The sequence below is a fragment of the Oryzias melastigma genome, linkage group LG9 (assembly GCF_002922805.2).
Source record: "Oryzias melastigma strain HK-1 linkage group LG9, ASM292280v2, whole genome shotgun sequence".
Classification (NCBI taxonomy): domain Eukaryota; kingdom Metazoa; phylum Chordata; class Actinopteri; order Beloniformes; family Adrianichthyidae; genus Oryzias; species Oryzias melastigma.
In genome coordinates this window covers 19,085,777-19,099,828 of record NC_050520.1, presented here as the reverse complement: position 1 = coordinate 19,099,828, position 14,052 = coordinate 19,085,777, and the positions used below count along the sequence as shown (strand labels likewise).

General features: G+C 39.9%; 2 protein-coding genes across 7 annotated transcripts in view; one reads left to right on the top strand and one right to left on the bottom strand.

The window, feature by feature from the left end:
* acacb (acetyl-CoA carboxylase beta) overlaps nucleotides 1–10,125 on the top strand; it is a 25,222-nt gene extending 15,097 nt beyond the window's left edge. For all 5 annotated transcript variants that reach the window (XM_024274524.2, XM_024274522.2, XM_024274523.2 and 2 more), the window contains 25 exons: nucleotides 998–1,132; nucleotides 1,254–1,353; nucleotides 1,439–1,546; nucleotides 1,633–1,689; nucleotides 2,094–2,135; nucleotides 2,377–2,592; nucleotides 2,683–2,838; nucleotides 3,041–3,244; nucleotides 3,321–3,476; nucleotides 3,552–3,674; nucleotides 3,757–4,026; nucleotides 4,110–4,207; nucleotides 4,403–4,523; nucleotides 4,595–4,705; nucleotides 5,045–5,188; nucleotides 5,264–5,384; nucleotides 6,637–6,733; nucleotides 6,850–6,946; nucleotides 7,024–7,159; nucleotides 7,427–7,604; nucleotides 7,675–7,787; nucleotides 7,871–8,025; nucleotides 8,112–8,282; nucleotides 8,571–8,707; nucleotides 9,112–10,125. In XM_024274524.2, coding sequence (XP_024130292.1) covers nucleotides 998–1,132; nucleotides 1,254–1,353; nucleotides 1,439–1,546; nucleotides 1,633–1,689; nucleotides 2,094–2,135; nucleotides 2,377–2,592; nucleotides 2,683–2,838; nucleotides 3,041–3,244; nucleotides 3,321–3,476; nucleotides 3,552–3,674; nucleotides 3,757–4,026; nucleotides 4,110–4,207; nucleotides 4,403–4,523; nucleotides 4,595–4,705; nucleotides 5,045–5,188; nucleotides 5,264–5,384; nucleotides 6,637–6,733; nucleotides 6,850–6,946; nucleotides 7,024–7,159; nucleotides 7,427–7,604; nucleotides 7,675–7,787; nucleotides 7,871–8,025; nucleotides 8,112–8,282; nucleotides 8,571–8,707; nucleotides 9,112–9,238 — 3,373 coding nt within the window. In that variant the 3' untranslated portion in view covers nucleotides 9,239–10,125. The remainder of the gene's footprint in view (nucleotides 1–997; nucleotides 1,133–1,253; nucleotides 1,354–1,438; nucleotides 1,547–1,632; nucleotides 1,690–2,093; nucleotides 2,136–2,376; nucleotides 2,593–2,682; nucleotides 2,839–3,040; nucleotides 3,245–3,320; nucleotides 3,477–3,551; nucleotides 3,675–3,756; nucleotides 4,027–4,109; nucleotides 4,208–4,402; nucleotides 4,524–4,594; nucleotides 4,706–5,044; nucleotides 5,189–5,263; nucleotides 5,385–6,636; nucleotides 6,734–6,849; nucleotides 6,947–7,023; nucleotides 7,160–7,426; nucleotides 7,605–7,674; nucleotides 7,788–7,870; nucleotides 8,026–8,111; nucleotides 8,283–8,570; nucleotides 8,708–9,111) is intronic.
* The window catches only part of foxn4 (forkhead box N4), a 7,481-nt gene continuing 3,026 nt past the window's right edge, over nucleotides 9,598–14,052 (bottom strand). For both annotated transcript variants that reach the window (XM_024274529.2, XM_024274527.2), the window contains exons 3-10: nucleotides 13,261–13,430; nucleotides 12,424–12,536; nucleotides 12,217–12,327; nucleotides 11,999–12,126; nucleotides 11,817–11,913; nucleotides 11,536–11,743; nucleotides 11,077–11,463; nucleotides 9,598–10,865 (exon numbers count right to left, since the gene is read on the bottom strand). In XM_024274529.2, the coding sequence (XP_024130297.1) occupies nucleotides 10,615–10,865; nucleotides 11,077–11,463; nucleotides 11,536–11,743; nucleotides 11,817–11,913; nucleotides 11,999–12,126; nucleotides 12,217–12,327; nucleotides 12,424–12,536; nucleotides 13,261–13,430 (1,465 nt within the window). In that variant the 3' untranslated portion in view covers nucleotides 9,598–10,614. The remainder of the gene's footprint in view (nucleotides 10,866–11,076; nucleotides 11,464–11,535; nucleotides 11,744–11,816; nucleotides 11,914–11,998; nucleotides 12,127–12,216; nucleotides 12,328–12,423; nucleotides 12,537–13,260; nucleotides 13,431–14,052) is intronic.

Genomic DNA, 14,052 nt, shown 5'->3' with positions numbered 1-14,052 from the left:
CATGCATAATGGTTTAATATATTGACACTTTTTGAGAATAAAGTGTCAACACTTGAATGGGAATCCCTTTAGATACATTTGATTTATGGGATTTATGTTTTTATAATAGTTTTAATACTTTAGTGTGATTTATGTTACTGAAAATGCAGAGTGGCTGGTTATGTATTAGTTGGTTCTGGAAATTGAATTAAGTTCCAGTTTAATGAAAAAAATAAGTTTATGGTGTAGAAAACTTTTCACATGCATCATTACACAACGCGCATCCCCAATGAGTTAAGAAGTAAGTTGAATCTTTCTCTATGGGGTTAATTTTTGACCACATCACGGGTACATTTGTAGGTTATTCTTAGAAGTTTTCTTTTGATGGAGTGTTTTACTTTTTTCTTAGTTTGAATCAAAGCTTTAAAAAGTTTTTGATTTTTAAATTTCTAAATGTGACTTACTAAACATAGCTGTAAGTTAAGCACAGTCTGGTTAAACACACATCTGTGATTTTCCTTAACCGTGTACCATGTGGTTCATGTCACAGTCATGGGATCTTCATTGAAAGCGTCTGGTAAAGACAGTTTGAGAAGACTAACATTTTTCCAAGCTATCATAGCTCTTCATTAGGCTTTGGAGTTGAACAAAATCATCATAATGTGAATAAGGAAATAAACTAAGTACTTTATTAATCTGATATTAATTTTAGAACATAATAACATTTAATTTCAGTTGATTTTTTTAGACATTGTTTTGTATTAAAACCTATCCCGATAGTTATAGACGAGATAATCACAGTTAAAGTGTTTTATGTGGTATATTCATAGTTTTTTACTTGATCTGTGTCATATTTGTGATTAGCTGTAGGTGATTGAAGGTTGGATTACAGGTTTGGAGTAACAACATCTGCACTTGCTTTAATGACTCTGTATGACTCTATGCACATTCTGTCGCTCAGTGTTTTTGGCTGTAGGACTTTGAGACCAACAGGGAATTCAGGGCTTCTTTTTTTCAGGCTTCCTGTGCCAGCGAGTGGATCGGGTCAGCTGAAGCGCCACGGCAGTGAGCTCTTCATGGACGGAGCTCTGTCTCCACCGTGCCAGCGGATGGGAGCTATGGTGGCGTTCCAGTGTTTTGATGATTTCAGAAGGTCCCCTTTACGCTCATGTTGATTTGACTTTTCTCTGCTTAAGTTGTTGAAAGACTATACATGTGGTTACTGATTTGAAACAGAAGCTCCTTTAGGTTTATGGTTCTTCTTTATCTTTTAGGAATTTTGACGAGGTCCTGTCCAGCTTTGCCGAGCCGTTCTTGGAGAATGCGTCTTTCTTAGAGTCCTGCTCAAATTTCTATGAGGAGGACAATATCAAGGTGGGAGCTGCAGCATAATTAAAGTTCAACTGTTTTAACTAAAGTAGTATTTTCTTAATCACTAAATCTTTTATTGATCTGACAGAACACCAGAGAGAACCCAATCCATATCATAAACGTGTCCATAAAATCAGCAGACACAGAAGATGATGAGGCCTTGGTCAAAGTTTTTGCTGCTTTTGCTCAGTCCAAGGTCAGCGAGAAACTAATATTCTTATTTTTTATTCTTGCTTTTTTCTTGCTTATGTTTCTGTATTTTTCTGTATTATTTTTTTACAGAAAGCCATCCTTTTTGAATATGGCATCAGGAGAATCACTTTTTTGGTTGCACAGAAGGTAAAAAACAATTCAGGTTATTTGTTAATAGACTGATGTTAAGAGGATTTTGTTGTATTCTTACTATTGTAAAATTTTATTCCACATAGTTTATTGTTGTATTTGATACTCCTTTTGTTAACAGCTGACATTATAGGGGTTTTTTTTATCTGTATGCATGACAGTATGGAAGAAAAACATTTGATTTAACTTATATAATCGCTTATATAGATGATTGTAAAAATATTTATGACACTTTTGATCTTTAATTAGAACAATCTGGTCAGGGGGGATTAGAAATCCAAATACATTTTATGTTTTCTTTTGGTTTTGATGTTTTCTTCCACTCATTGCATAATCTTTTTACTTAAGTGCCTTTAGTCTTGTTGTCTTGTTAATCATCCTTTGCTCTTTTTATAAAACAGAGAGAATTTCCTAAGTTCTTCACATTCAGAGCTCGAGACGGAGTAAGTTTTGGCTTGAATTCAATCACTCATGTGGAAATTGTTGTTTGCACCACTCTGTAAATGAAAGGAAAATCTGCAGTGGCCACTGTAATAATTTTAAAGAATAAATCAACCATTAGTGAGAGAAAAATAATGCCTGTGATTATTGTGGGGTTTTCTCTTATTAACAGAAAGGTACCAATAATTTTGTCTTTGTCTGAGGTCTGAAGAGATGATGACCCCCATTCTGTATTTTTCTCAGTTCCAGGAGGATCGCATTTACCGACATTTGGAGCCAGCTCTTGCATTTCAGCTGGAGCTCAACAGGATGAGGAACTTCGACTTGAAAGCCGTTCCCTGTGAAAACCACAAGATGCACTTGTATCTGGGTGCCGCTCGAGTCCAGGAGGGCGCGGAGGTCACGGACTATCGCTTTTTCATTCGGGCAATCATCCGCCACTCTGATCTCATTACAAAGGTATGAAAAAGAAGGAACATTAGGTATTTCATACGAGATAAAAATCTAATGGCAGCTTCTTAGCTTAATACCGTTGATCCCTCTCTTCAGGAAGCGTCTTTTGAATACCTTCAAAATGAAGGTGAACGTCTTCTGCTGGAGGCCATGGATGAGTTGGAGGTTGCCTTCAGTAACACCAGCGTCCGCACAGACTGCAATCACATCTTCCTCAACTTTGTCCCGACAGTCATCATGGATCCCTCTAAAGTCAGTTTGTCTCCTTATTACCATCAACCCAAAAGATCCTTTTTTCTTATTTTCTGTTACCCCTGTGCAGTTTTGTGTTGCACAAACACATCACCAATTATTACTATTTGACAGTTTTTGGTCCTTTTTACTTTTTTCTTTTGTATCCGACGCTTCATGTTCCATACATGAACCTGACTGCTTTTGATTTTGGTGCCTCCAGATAGAGGAGTCCGTCCGCTCCATGGTGATGCGTTACGGCAGCCGTCTGTGGAAGCTGCGGGTCCTTCAGGCTGAACTGAAGATAAACATCCGCCTGACGACGACAGGGAACGCCATACCGATCCGTCTGTTTCTCACCAATGAGTCTGGCTATTATTTGGACATCAGTCTTTATAAGGAAGTCACCGACTCAACTTCTGGACAAGTGAGGACAGCTGGATGAGAGTAAAGTAATCTGAATGTAAAAAGTTGTAATTGTTTGCTTGTTCTTGCTTTGACAGATCACGTTCCAGTCATACGGAGACAAGCAGGGTCCTCTGCATGGTATGCTGATCAACAGTCCCTACGTTACCAAAGACCTGCTGCAGGCCAAACGCTTCCAGGCTCAAACTCTGGGCACAACATACGTGTACGACTTCCCTGAGATGTTCAGACAGGTACGACAACTTAACCAACAAGCTACCGTCATTAACATTTAATTCTATAAGAGCTCATCTAAACACCACTTCCAGGCATTGTTCAAACTGTGGGGGCCAGGGGACGAAATCCCAAAAGACGTGCTGATTTGTTGTGAGCTTGTTCTGGACCCAGAAGGTCGTCTGGTGCAGATGAACCGCCTCCCTGGAGACAATGATGTATGGCCTTCTATATTTATGAAAACACAGCCTGTTCTCTGTCAGGGTTGATGACACTGTCCCCTTTTTCTTCTTGTACCAGGTGGGAATGGTTGCATTCAGGATGAAAATGAGGACCCCAGAGTACCCAGAAGGAAGAGACATCATTGTCATTTGTAACGACATCACTCACATGATCGGCTCATTCGGTCCCCAGGAGGATGAGCTGTTCCTCAGGGCGTCTGAGCTCGCTCGAGCTGAGGGGATTCCTCGCATTTACATCGCAGCCAACAGTGGAGCTCGCATCGGGCTTGCTGAGGAGATCAAGCACATGTTCAACGTGGCTTGGATAGACCCTGCTGACCCCTACAAAGTGAATACTTACACCTTTTTTTCTTTTTTTTTTGTGAAAGCTTTATATGTTCTTTCATTTTTATCTTTCATTTCATCCAACAGGGTTTCAAATACCTTTACCTGACGCCGCAGAACTACACTCGCATCAGTTCCACCAATTCCATTCACTGTCACCATGTAGAGGAAGGAGGGGAGTCTAGGTACGGTGAGCTGGAAGGATCCCGACTCAATAGAAGGATGATCTGGAATTTTTTGAATAAATTGGATTATAAATGTATACATGTTTTTTTCATAAATTATTCTGCAAACAAATATAAGTAATTTGTAGAAAACTAGAAAAAATACAAAGTGATGGAAATAAATAAAAAAAAATTATGTTAATGCTGTAATTACAGATACATCATAACGGACATCATTGGAAATACTGATGGCATTGGTGTTGAAAACCTGCGAGGTTCAGGCACCATAGCAGGAGAATCCTCACAGGCCTACGATGAGATTATCACAATCAGCATGGTGAGGATTGGAACCTCTCTCAGCGAGAGTCCAGCAAAGTCTACTGGATTCTCACCGTACCACTCTTGCAGGTAACCTGCCGGGCCATCGGGATCGGTGCATATTTGGTCCGTTTGGGACAGAGAGTCATCCAAGTGGAGAACTCCCACATTATCCTGACTGGAGCAAGTGCTCTCAACAAGGTTTGGTAGTTTCCTTTGTTCTTTCAGCTTGTAATAAAAATCACTTTTCCTGTTATAAATTTATACCAAAACAATGTTTAGGTTTTTTTTACTTTGTTTTTTTTGAACATTTACAGAATTACTGACATATGTGGTTCTTGGTTTGTAGCTATTCTTAAATTAATAAGTGACAAAAATCCAGCTGTAAAAGCTAACAGATGACATAAACTATCCACTATTTTTATTTTGATATGACTATAAAAAGAAAATGCTGAAGAATCTTTAAGAAATGTATGTAAATTTGATTTTGTTTATTTATATATATGTCTTTTTTGAGGTAATTTCAACCCCTTCTTTCAGGTTCTGGGCAGAGAAGTCTACACCTCCAACAACCAGCTCGGAGGAGTCCAGATCATGCACAATAACGGAGTCACACACTCCACAGTGACTGATGACTTTGAGGGTGTTTTCACCATCCTGCAGTGGCTCTCATATATGCCAAAGGTTGTGTTAAATTATGTTTTTCTACTTTACCTCCTTCAGATTTGTTGCTAAAGTTCTTTTGTGTCGTCCTCACAGAACAAACACTCGTCTGTGCCTGTAATAGCGACAGCAGACCCCGTAGACAGAGAGATAGAGTTCACTCCCACCAAAGCACCATATGACCCTCGCTGGATGCTAGCCGGCAGACCTCATCCATGTGAGTTGCAAAACTTTAAATTGAACCCAAATCATAAGAAAGGAGAAAAAAAAGTACATTGTGATTATAGACATGTTTTTATGTTTAGTTTTTATTTAATTTGTATAATCAGACTTGCGATACACTCTCATTTAAGGCTAATTGTGAGTTTAAAATTATTACAAGACATTGCCATGTTGAAAAGAGGGGGAATAATCTGTCTGATGAACAAAAAACAGTTTCTGAAGGAAGATGGTGAAATCTGGAAACTGGTGCTGTTGATGCTCACCAAAACGTGAAGACAACTGGAATCAGAAACCAGGAAAATGCTAGCATAATAAAATGCTAGCTTAATACCACTACACTTGTCAGTAAAGGCTGCCAAAACCAGTAATAAATACAGCCATGGTTAATCCAGCACACTTTTGGAAAGCATTGACTGTACAAGAGAACTGGAATAACCGATCCTTCCTTCCTTTGTTCCAAATAGGAGGAATAAACAGCTATTATATTTGTCAGAATAACAAGTATTGCTTTGCTACATCTTTTTAACATAATCCTAATTGTTTTTCATTATATATTTGCTGTAGCCCGTTATAAGCTAACTCTATAAAAGTAGTTGGCCTCACATCAAACATTTGAAGATTGGCAGATTCTCCTGAGCCGCTTTCAGAGAAAGGGGTTTAAACTTCTAACATGCTCACTGCTGATTGAAGTGAGTGGTTGTCATAGGAAATGTAGACCAAGACCAATACGGACCAATCACAGCTTAGTGAGGATGTGTGGTTCCAACATGACAACATATTGTGGAAAAATTGCAACTGAATTGACTTCATTCGGTTGAAACCAGAACCAAGTAATTGTCTATGGATGATGTCACATTAGCTTAGTCCAGTTTAAATATACAGGCAATGGTGTGTAGACTAAACAGACCAGGAGAGGGAGACAGAGGGACAGAAAGCTGCCAAACCATGCTAGAAAGGTGAATGTATCCTCTTGTCAGATTTTTTAAGCTTTTGACAATAATAATGTACACTTCTGAGATGAGATTATATTTTTCCTAATGTAATCCGTCCTTTTTCAACAAGAAAATGCACAGAAGAGTTTGCATTTATTTTAAAAATATGGCTCTGAAGGCAGTGTGTTTGACTTTGACTGGCTCTACTTCAGTCTAAAACTTTTCCTTATGGATGTAAGACTATAATAGATGGTTTGTATCTTGGAAACTAGTAATACGAGTTGTAAAGTTGATAATTTTCATGTATCTTGACAGCAGTCAAAGGTGCATGGCAGAGTGGATTTTGCGACCACGGCTCTTTCATGGAGATCATGGGCTCTTGGGCTCAAACCGTGGTCGTGGGAAGAGCAAGGTAAATCGGACACATCACAAAATCCCCTTTCCATGATCAACCATATGTGCGCCTTAAGTAAATATATAGCAACATAAATTTAGAAGTAAATATGCTTTATTGTTAATTACATCCAGGTTAGGAGGAATCCCTATTGGTGTGATTGCTGTTGAAACACGTACAGTTGAGGTCACCATTCCAGCAGATCCTGCAAACCTAGATTCAGAATCAAAAGTGAGTGCATTCCTTTGTGTATTTCCTGTTAAAACAGATACTTTCATTAACACAGACCCATTTCTCTTATTTTTCAGGTTCTGCAGCAGGCTGGCCAGGTGTGGTTCCCTGATTCTGCTTTTAAAACCGCTCAGGCGATTGGTGACTTCAGCCGTGAAAATCTTCCTCTCGTGGTGTTCGCCAACTGGAGGGGCTTCTCTGGCGGAATGAAAGGTACTTAGCTTTCAAACCTGTGATATACGTGTAGTGCAGACTGAACAATTCCTTTTTAGGATTTTTGCATCCTGCAGGAAACAGAATCAATCAATAAAAAGCTAATTTTTAATGAAGGTTTGGATTTATAAAAGTGAGCTGCAGGTTAGCTAAATATATTATGTGTTTGGCTATTATGGATCCAAACTGTGTACATTTACTTTTCAAATACTAACAGTATAAACTATTTTTTTAAACAATTGTGGAATATTTTTTTTTCTGCTCCAGATATGTACGATCAGGTCCTGAAGTTTGGTGCCTACATCGTGGACGCCCTGCGTGGTTACCGCCAGCCTGTGTTAGTGTACATCCCACCACACGCAGAGCTGAGAGGAGGATCCTGGGTAGTAATAGATCCTACCATCAACCCACAGTATATGGAGCTGTATGCTGACAAGGAGAGCAGGTACAGGATAAAAGTTCTTTAACCTAAAATGTTCATATGTATGCTCACATCACTGCTTTTCTTAATTCAGAGGTGGCGTGCTGGAAGCTGAAGGCACAGTGGAGATCAAATTCAGGAGAAAGGACCTTCTGAAGACCATGAGAAGACTTGATTCTGTCTACGCTGGTCTTGTAGAACAGCTTGGTAAAAAAAATTCCACAAACTACAGAACAATTTTTGTTGCTAAGAATTTTTTTTTAAACACAAAAATGTTCTTTTCTCATCAGCTTCCCCTGAGCTGCCTCAGAAACAGAGCAAAGAGTTGGAGGCAAAGCTCAGAGCAAGGGAGGAATTCTTGTTGCCAATCTACCACCAGGTGGCAGTGCAGTTTGTGGACCTCCATGACACTCCAGGCAGGATGCAGGAGAAGGGAGTCATCACTGTATGTGCACTCTGTATTAACAGTTTAGCTTCAATTAAAAAAAAAAGAATCAAGTTGTTGATTAATTTCTTTTTTTGTACCCACAGGATGTTTTGGAATGGAAAAATGTGCGAACCTTTTTCTACTGGCGCCTGCGGCGCCTCCTGCTGGAGCAGGTGGTGAAGTACGAGATTCTACAGGCCAACAGGGACCTCAGTGATGGTCATCTGCAGTCCATGCTGCGCCGCTGGTTTGTTGAGACAGAGGGAACAGTCAAGGTGGGTCAGGGTCGATGACAAAATGATTCCACTAAAAATCAAACTGGAGTCTTTAATATTCTTAATCTCAGTAAACACATTTAGTTTTCTTCTAAGTGTTAACATTTTTGAACCATTTCTCAAGTGGATAAACACTTAATTCTTTTTTAATATTGAAAGTATTAGGAATTTTTAAACAATGAATCTAAATCTTTTAAACTTTGAAGGTTGATGTTTTATATAAATGCCTATAAAAATTCTCTACAGAAAAGCTGCCTATTAATCGGCCTGTTTATTCTGTTCTTTCAGGCTTACCTTTGGGATAACAATCAAGCAGTGGTGGAGTGGCTGGAAAAGCATTTGTCCAAAGAGGATGGAACCAGATCTGCGATCCGGGAAAACATCAAGTACTTGAAGCGAGAAAATGCTTTGAAGCACATTCGCAGGTTTGTAGATTCAAATGAAATGTAACCGGGGAGCGTCTACAAAATATTTGATAACGATAACCAACGTTTTTTTACAAAAATAGGTGACTTTTATTGTCATTGTTACAACTTCTTTATGCTATCAGCACAATTGTTGGAATCAGACTCAGAAAGGCAATTTTAAGAAAAATGCTGCAAGAACATGTTAAAACATGTTGGAGGGGGCCTTTCTCTACAATTGTGGCAAAACCCCAGTTACTAATGTTATAGTTGTTGAAACTATAGTTGAAGTAGTTGTTGAAATTTTTCTTCTTATAGAATTCTCACTCAAAAACCATCCAAACATTTTTAACAGAAGAAAAACAATCCTTTTTTTCTGTTGAGTGCTTTTTAAATGTTTTTTCCACTATTTTTTGCCTGCATAGCCTGGTGGAAGCTAACCCAGACGTCGCCATGGACTGCATCATCCACATGAGCCAGTACATCACTCCCTCTCAAAGGGCCAAAGTGTCTCATCTGCTCGCTACAATGGACAACACCAGCTCCAGTTAAGAACATTTGAGTCCAGCCAAGAAACAACGATGAACTCTTCTGAACAGATGATTGCACTAATGAAATATTGTAAACGTGGAATGTTAGTGCCAAAATACTTTAGATTATAAAAAAAATCTATAAGCTTCAAACGCGCACAAAAAGAAAAACTATCTGTGGCCTTTCCGTGTGTGTTGACAGGATTATGAAAAGGATCTTGAAGTTGAGCATCAGCTAAAGGAACAATGTGTTTTTTTTGTTCCATGTTATCACTGTAAAGCACATTTTCACTTTGTTTCTGCACAACAGGAGTCGTATTAAATTTGAACCCTGTGGAGTCTACTGAGGCTGAAAACAGGTTTCATTAAATGGGACTCTTATTTTTTTTGGTGCCAGTTTTAATGTTCAAGATTTAACATGAAATGCTAAATCTTTAACTCACTGATCTTAAGTCTCTCAATATCTTTAGTGAAAATGTTTTGAAATATTTAGCTATTTTCTAGTCAAACTAGAACTATAATGCTCATTATTTTTAACAGTTGTGTTTGCATGTCTATAAAAGTTATTTTTTGTTTTTTTGGCATTTCGATCAGTTTTCTTCTGCATCATTTTCACTTGTTTATTAATGCTGTACATTGTTGTTATGAGCTATTGTATGTGAGAGAACAAAGAATGGCACTATTTGATATCCCCAAGCATTTATTTTTGTTGTAATTTTTCTAAAAAATGTTGGAAACCATGTTTCATCACCAGTCGTTGCCTAAATGGGGGCCTCAAGCAATTTTGCCATATTTTTGATCAGATATTGACATTTCATTCAAATGTATTTTATCTAGAACTTCAGATTTTACAAAGAAATGTTTATAATTAACTGCCATTGATTTTAATAAATATTAAGAAGCTTCTTTTATTGACCCATTTTTATTGTGTTCACATGAATAAGACGCACGTCTGACCCTGAGACGTGTCGATCACAGTGAGTAGAAAAGAAGTGTTTGTAACAGCGGGATGGAGCGTTGGTTTATAAATGAATAGATCCCATAAAAAAAAGAAATCTGTGGTTATAGAAGAGTCGGAATTCAAATATATACAGCAAAAGATTGACCTTCTCCAGCTGCCTTTTATAAATATAAATTAAACATTACATCAATAATTTCTAGCACAATACAGCAAACAAAAGGTTGGGAACTACATTAAGGAAAGATGAATGGGTGAGGGCTAACATACAGGCTTTGAGTTTTTCCTTGGCAAAAGAGTTTTAATTTAGCATTTCTTCATGGGGATTCGTCCAGCAGACTGAAATGAATCCCAGTTTTCTCAGAATGATCCCCGAGGTTTTCATGGCACAGAAGTTCAGCCCCAAATATGAAACTCTGGTCAAAATCCCCTGAAGTTCTTTAAAGCAGGGCGATGGGCTTGCTGTTGGCCGGGGCGCCCATGTACTGAGAATACAAGGGATCCTGGGAGGTGTAGGAGGTGTAGAGCCCCGACACCTGCACCTCTGACAGCGGCAGGTTTGCTCCGCTGGATGCAGGAGGGAGAGCGGTCGTTCCCAAGTCACAGTCTGATAGTCGGAGGGGGGAGTTACTGAAAGTGCCCAAAGCATCCAGGTTAAAGCTGTCGTCTTTCATCTCCTCCCACAAATTACCTGAGGGGAGACGGATCTAGGTGTTAACAGACTGATGCAGCACTTTCATTTTATTAAAAAATATTCAGTTCACAGTTGGTGTTAAAATAAAGAAACAAAGTGAGAAGTTGGGCTCTTGAAAATGGAAATTTCTTAAAGAACTAAAGTACTTCTGAAAGGTTTTGGAAAATGTAAAATGTGCAATTTCTTTTTTTTTTCAAAGCTGTTTTACCTTGAAGGGCGAAGTCCATGATGCTGGGGTCCAGCGCGTCCACCTCTGTGTCACCGTGCACACTGTAAAACTCCTCCGGAGGCTTGCTGGGCTGCTGGGCGAGCGGACTGTGGCAAAGGTCAGGGACGGTGTGGAGGGGAGGGGTCTGGGCTGGGGCGGGCGACATGGGGGTCAGCCGAGCCTGAGCCTGCAGCTGAGCCTGGAGCTGGTGGTGTTGTTGCATGGACAAACAGGGTAGGGACAGCGTGACGATGGGCTGGGATTGCATCTGAGCCGGGACCGCCAGCGGTAGGCCGCTTGGGCAACCAGCCAGCCGGGTCATATCGGGCTCCAAAGCCTTACGTCTGCAGTTCTCTGGACGGTCTGTGATGAGTTTGTCCAACTCATCTGCAGGAAAGCAAGACAAATAGTCAGACAGAGCTTTTTTTTAACCTTTTAACCAAAAAATCCACTTCTGACCAGGGTTAGCCATGCTGCGGCGAATAGCTGGGAGGTCCTTGCGTTTCCACTTCTGCATCTCTTCTTCCATCTTGTCAATTTTGGCAGGGTTCAGTGCCCATAGACAGCCCTTACGGGATGAGCTGCTCGTCTTGTTCTCCACCTTCTCAAAGCATTTGTTCAAGGAGAGGTTGTGTCTGACTGAATTCTTCCATCCATCAGGTGCAGTCTGCAAGCAACAATTCAACATATGTCGGTGCGTCTTCCAGGCTGTTAGTTCAACCACTTGTAGATGATCTTACCTTGAAATAAGGAAAGTGTTCCTTCATAAAGCTATAGATCTCACTGACTGGTAGGCTGCCGGTTTTGCTGTTCTTTAGTGCCATGGCAATTAAACAACTAAGAATAATAAATAAATGGTTGGAATGTGATTCATAGCAGAATAAATGAATAAAAAATCTCTTGTTGGTTAACGTGTGCTCACCTGTAGGAGTAGATCGGCTTGGGAAAAGACTTGGGCTGCAGCTCCTGCTCCTGTGGAGCCAGGCGAGGTTGTGTGAACAGACTTTGGTTGTTAAAAGAGACATTGCTATAAAGCCCAGCAGTTGAACACTAGAAGACACAGGAGGGAAACAGGAGATCATGATGCCTAACTGTTTCTCCATTGTGAAAAATCAAACGTTCGCTCTGCTTATACGCCACCTGTTGTCCAGTTTGCGTTAGAGAGTACACCTGTTGTGGTGTTGGCTGATAAACTGAGGTTGGGCACTGATACCCTGGGGAGGGAAGTCCATTCATGGAGAACGGAGACATCTGTGAAATAAAAGAGGTAAAAAAAACAAGTTTACTAGAGGTCACTCACCTAACAGATGAGATCTACCTTTCCCTTTAAGTGCTGGGATAACTCACACTTCCAGTGCGGTTGCTGGTGATGCTCATCCCCAAAGGGCTGTGTTGCATGTTACTCTGCAGGTGGAGAATGGAGGCTTGGCTCACTGGTATGGTCATACTGCTCAGCTGAACTGGAAAATGCCAGAAAACAAACATTCTTTTTCTGCTTTATATAGCAAAGTGTTTGCATTCAGGTATGTGTGGCTTATTGATGCACTTTTGGAGATTTTTAGAGTTATGTCGAGGGACACAACTGAATTTCCTTGTTCAAACACACAAAAAATAAGGCGAACAACCTACTTTATGATTCCAAACTGCTTATGAATGTCTGTCTAGCTCAGGAATAGGCAAACTCTTTGACTCGTAGGCAACAAAGGGTTCTAAAATTTGACAGATCTGTGGAGTGTTTTGATGATCAACCTCCTCAAGGAAAAAAAATGATGAAAAACTGCTTTAACTTTGATTGAAAATGAATTTATAAACTTTAAAACAGGAAATTTTTGTGCTTTTTTTGTTTTGTTTTTTTAATTGGGGCTTTTGTTTTCATTTTAGCACCAATTCCACCAATTAGTTTGATGTTCATCAAAGAAAAAACGCAATTTGGATAAATACTGCGTTCATGTGTTGTTGGAAAATCTGAAAAATGACCGAGACAGCAGAGTTACAGTATAATTTATTTCAGGTTGGCGGGCCAGTTTAAATAGTTTAATGGGCCGCATATGGCCCCCTTTGCCGTAGTTTGCCCACCCCTGGTCTAGAAAAAAAAAAGGTTGATAGTAAAGTAGGAGGCTATGACTGTCCAACTCAGAGGAGCAGTTTTTGAACCTTTCATGTTCCCCCTTCCTGTCTTCTCACCTGTTTGTTGCTCTAGCAAGCTGCCCTGGGAGGGGGGGCCGTTACTGTGGCCTCTGCTATCAGCCATCTGCTGTAGCCGGGGCACGTCCACAGAGGTGAGCCACGACAGAGACTGGAGGTCCCCGGGGAGGTCCTCCACCCGCAGCTGGGAGGGGTCTGTGGTCAGAAGCCTTCAAGGGAGGAGGAGGAGGAGGAGGCAAAAGAAGAGGATTGGGGATGCGGGGGGGTTCAGGGTTAACACGGCTGTCAGCTTAGACACACAGAGATCACAAGTGTGATTAAAATCTAAAGATTGAAGAGAAGATTTTTATCCGACAAAGACAAAACCTTTTCTGGAGCCTGGAAGCAGAGATAAAGGCTGAAGCTTTGCATTAGCTTAAGGAGATTAACTACAGGTGTTATTTAGCAGTGACAGTTTTTTCAACAAAAAAGGAGCTAAATCAAATGTTTTAATACTTTTATAGTGCTTTTGTTTTTCTTCATTTGACTGATTTGGTGCAAAAATGACAAAGAAAAATAGTTAAATTAAGTCATTGTTTCCTTTCATTGTTTAAATAAATTCAGAAAAAATAGTGTAATATTTAATGATTACTAGACTTCATTAACTTTCAGTTACTATGTGTTTTTTAATTGGGAGCCTGGAACAGGAAAAAGAAGCAAAAGAGAGGAATCCTCTTGAATCCTCTCCACTCCTCTTTGTGCACACACAAGGTCCCTTAATTGGGGTTGCTATGACAACACACACAATTCAGTTACTTTGTGGGTCCATGGACAGTGCACAGGCACGACCCC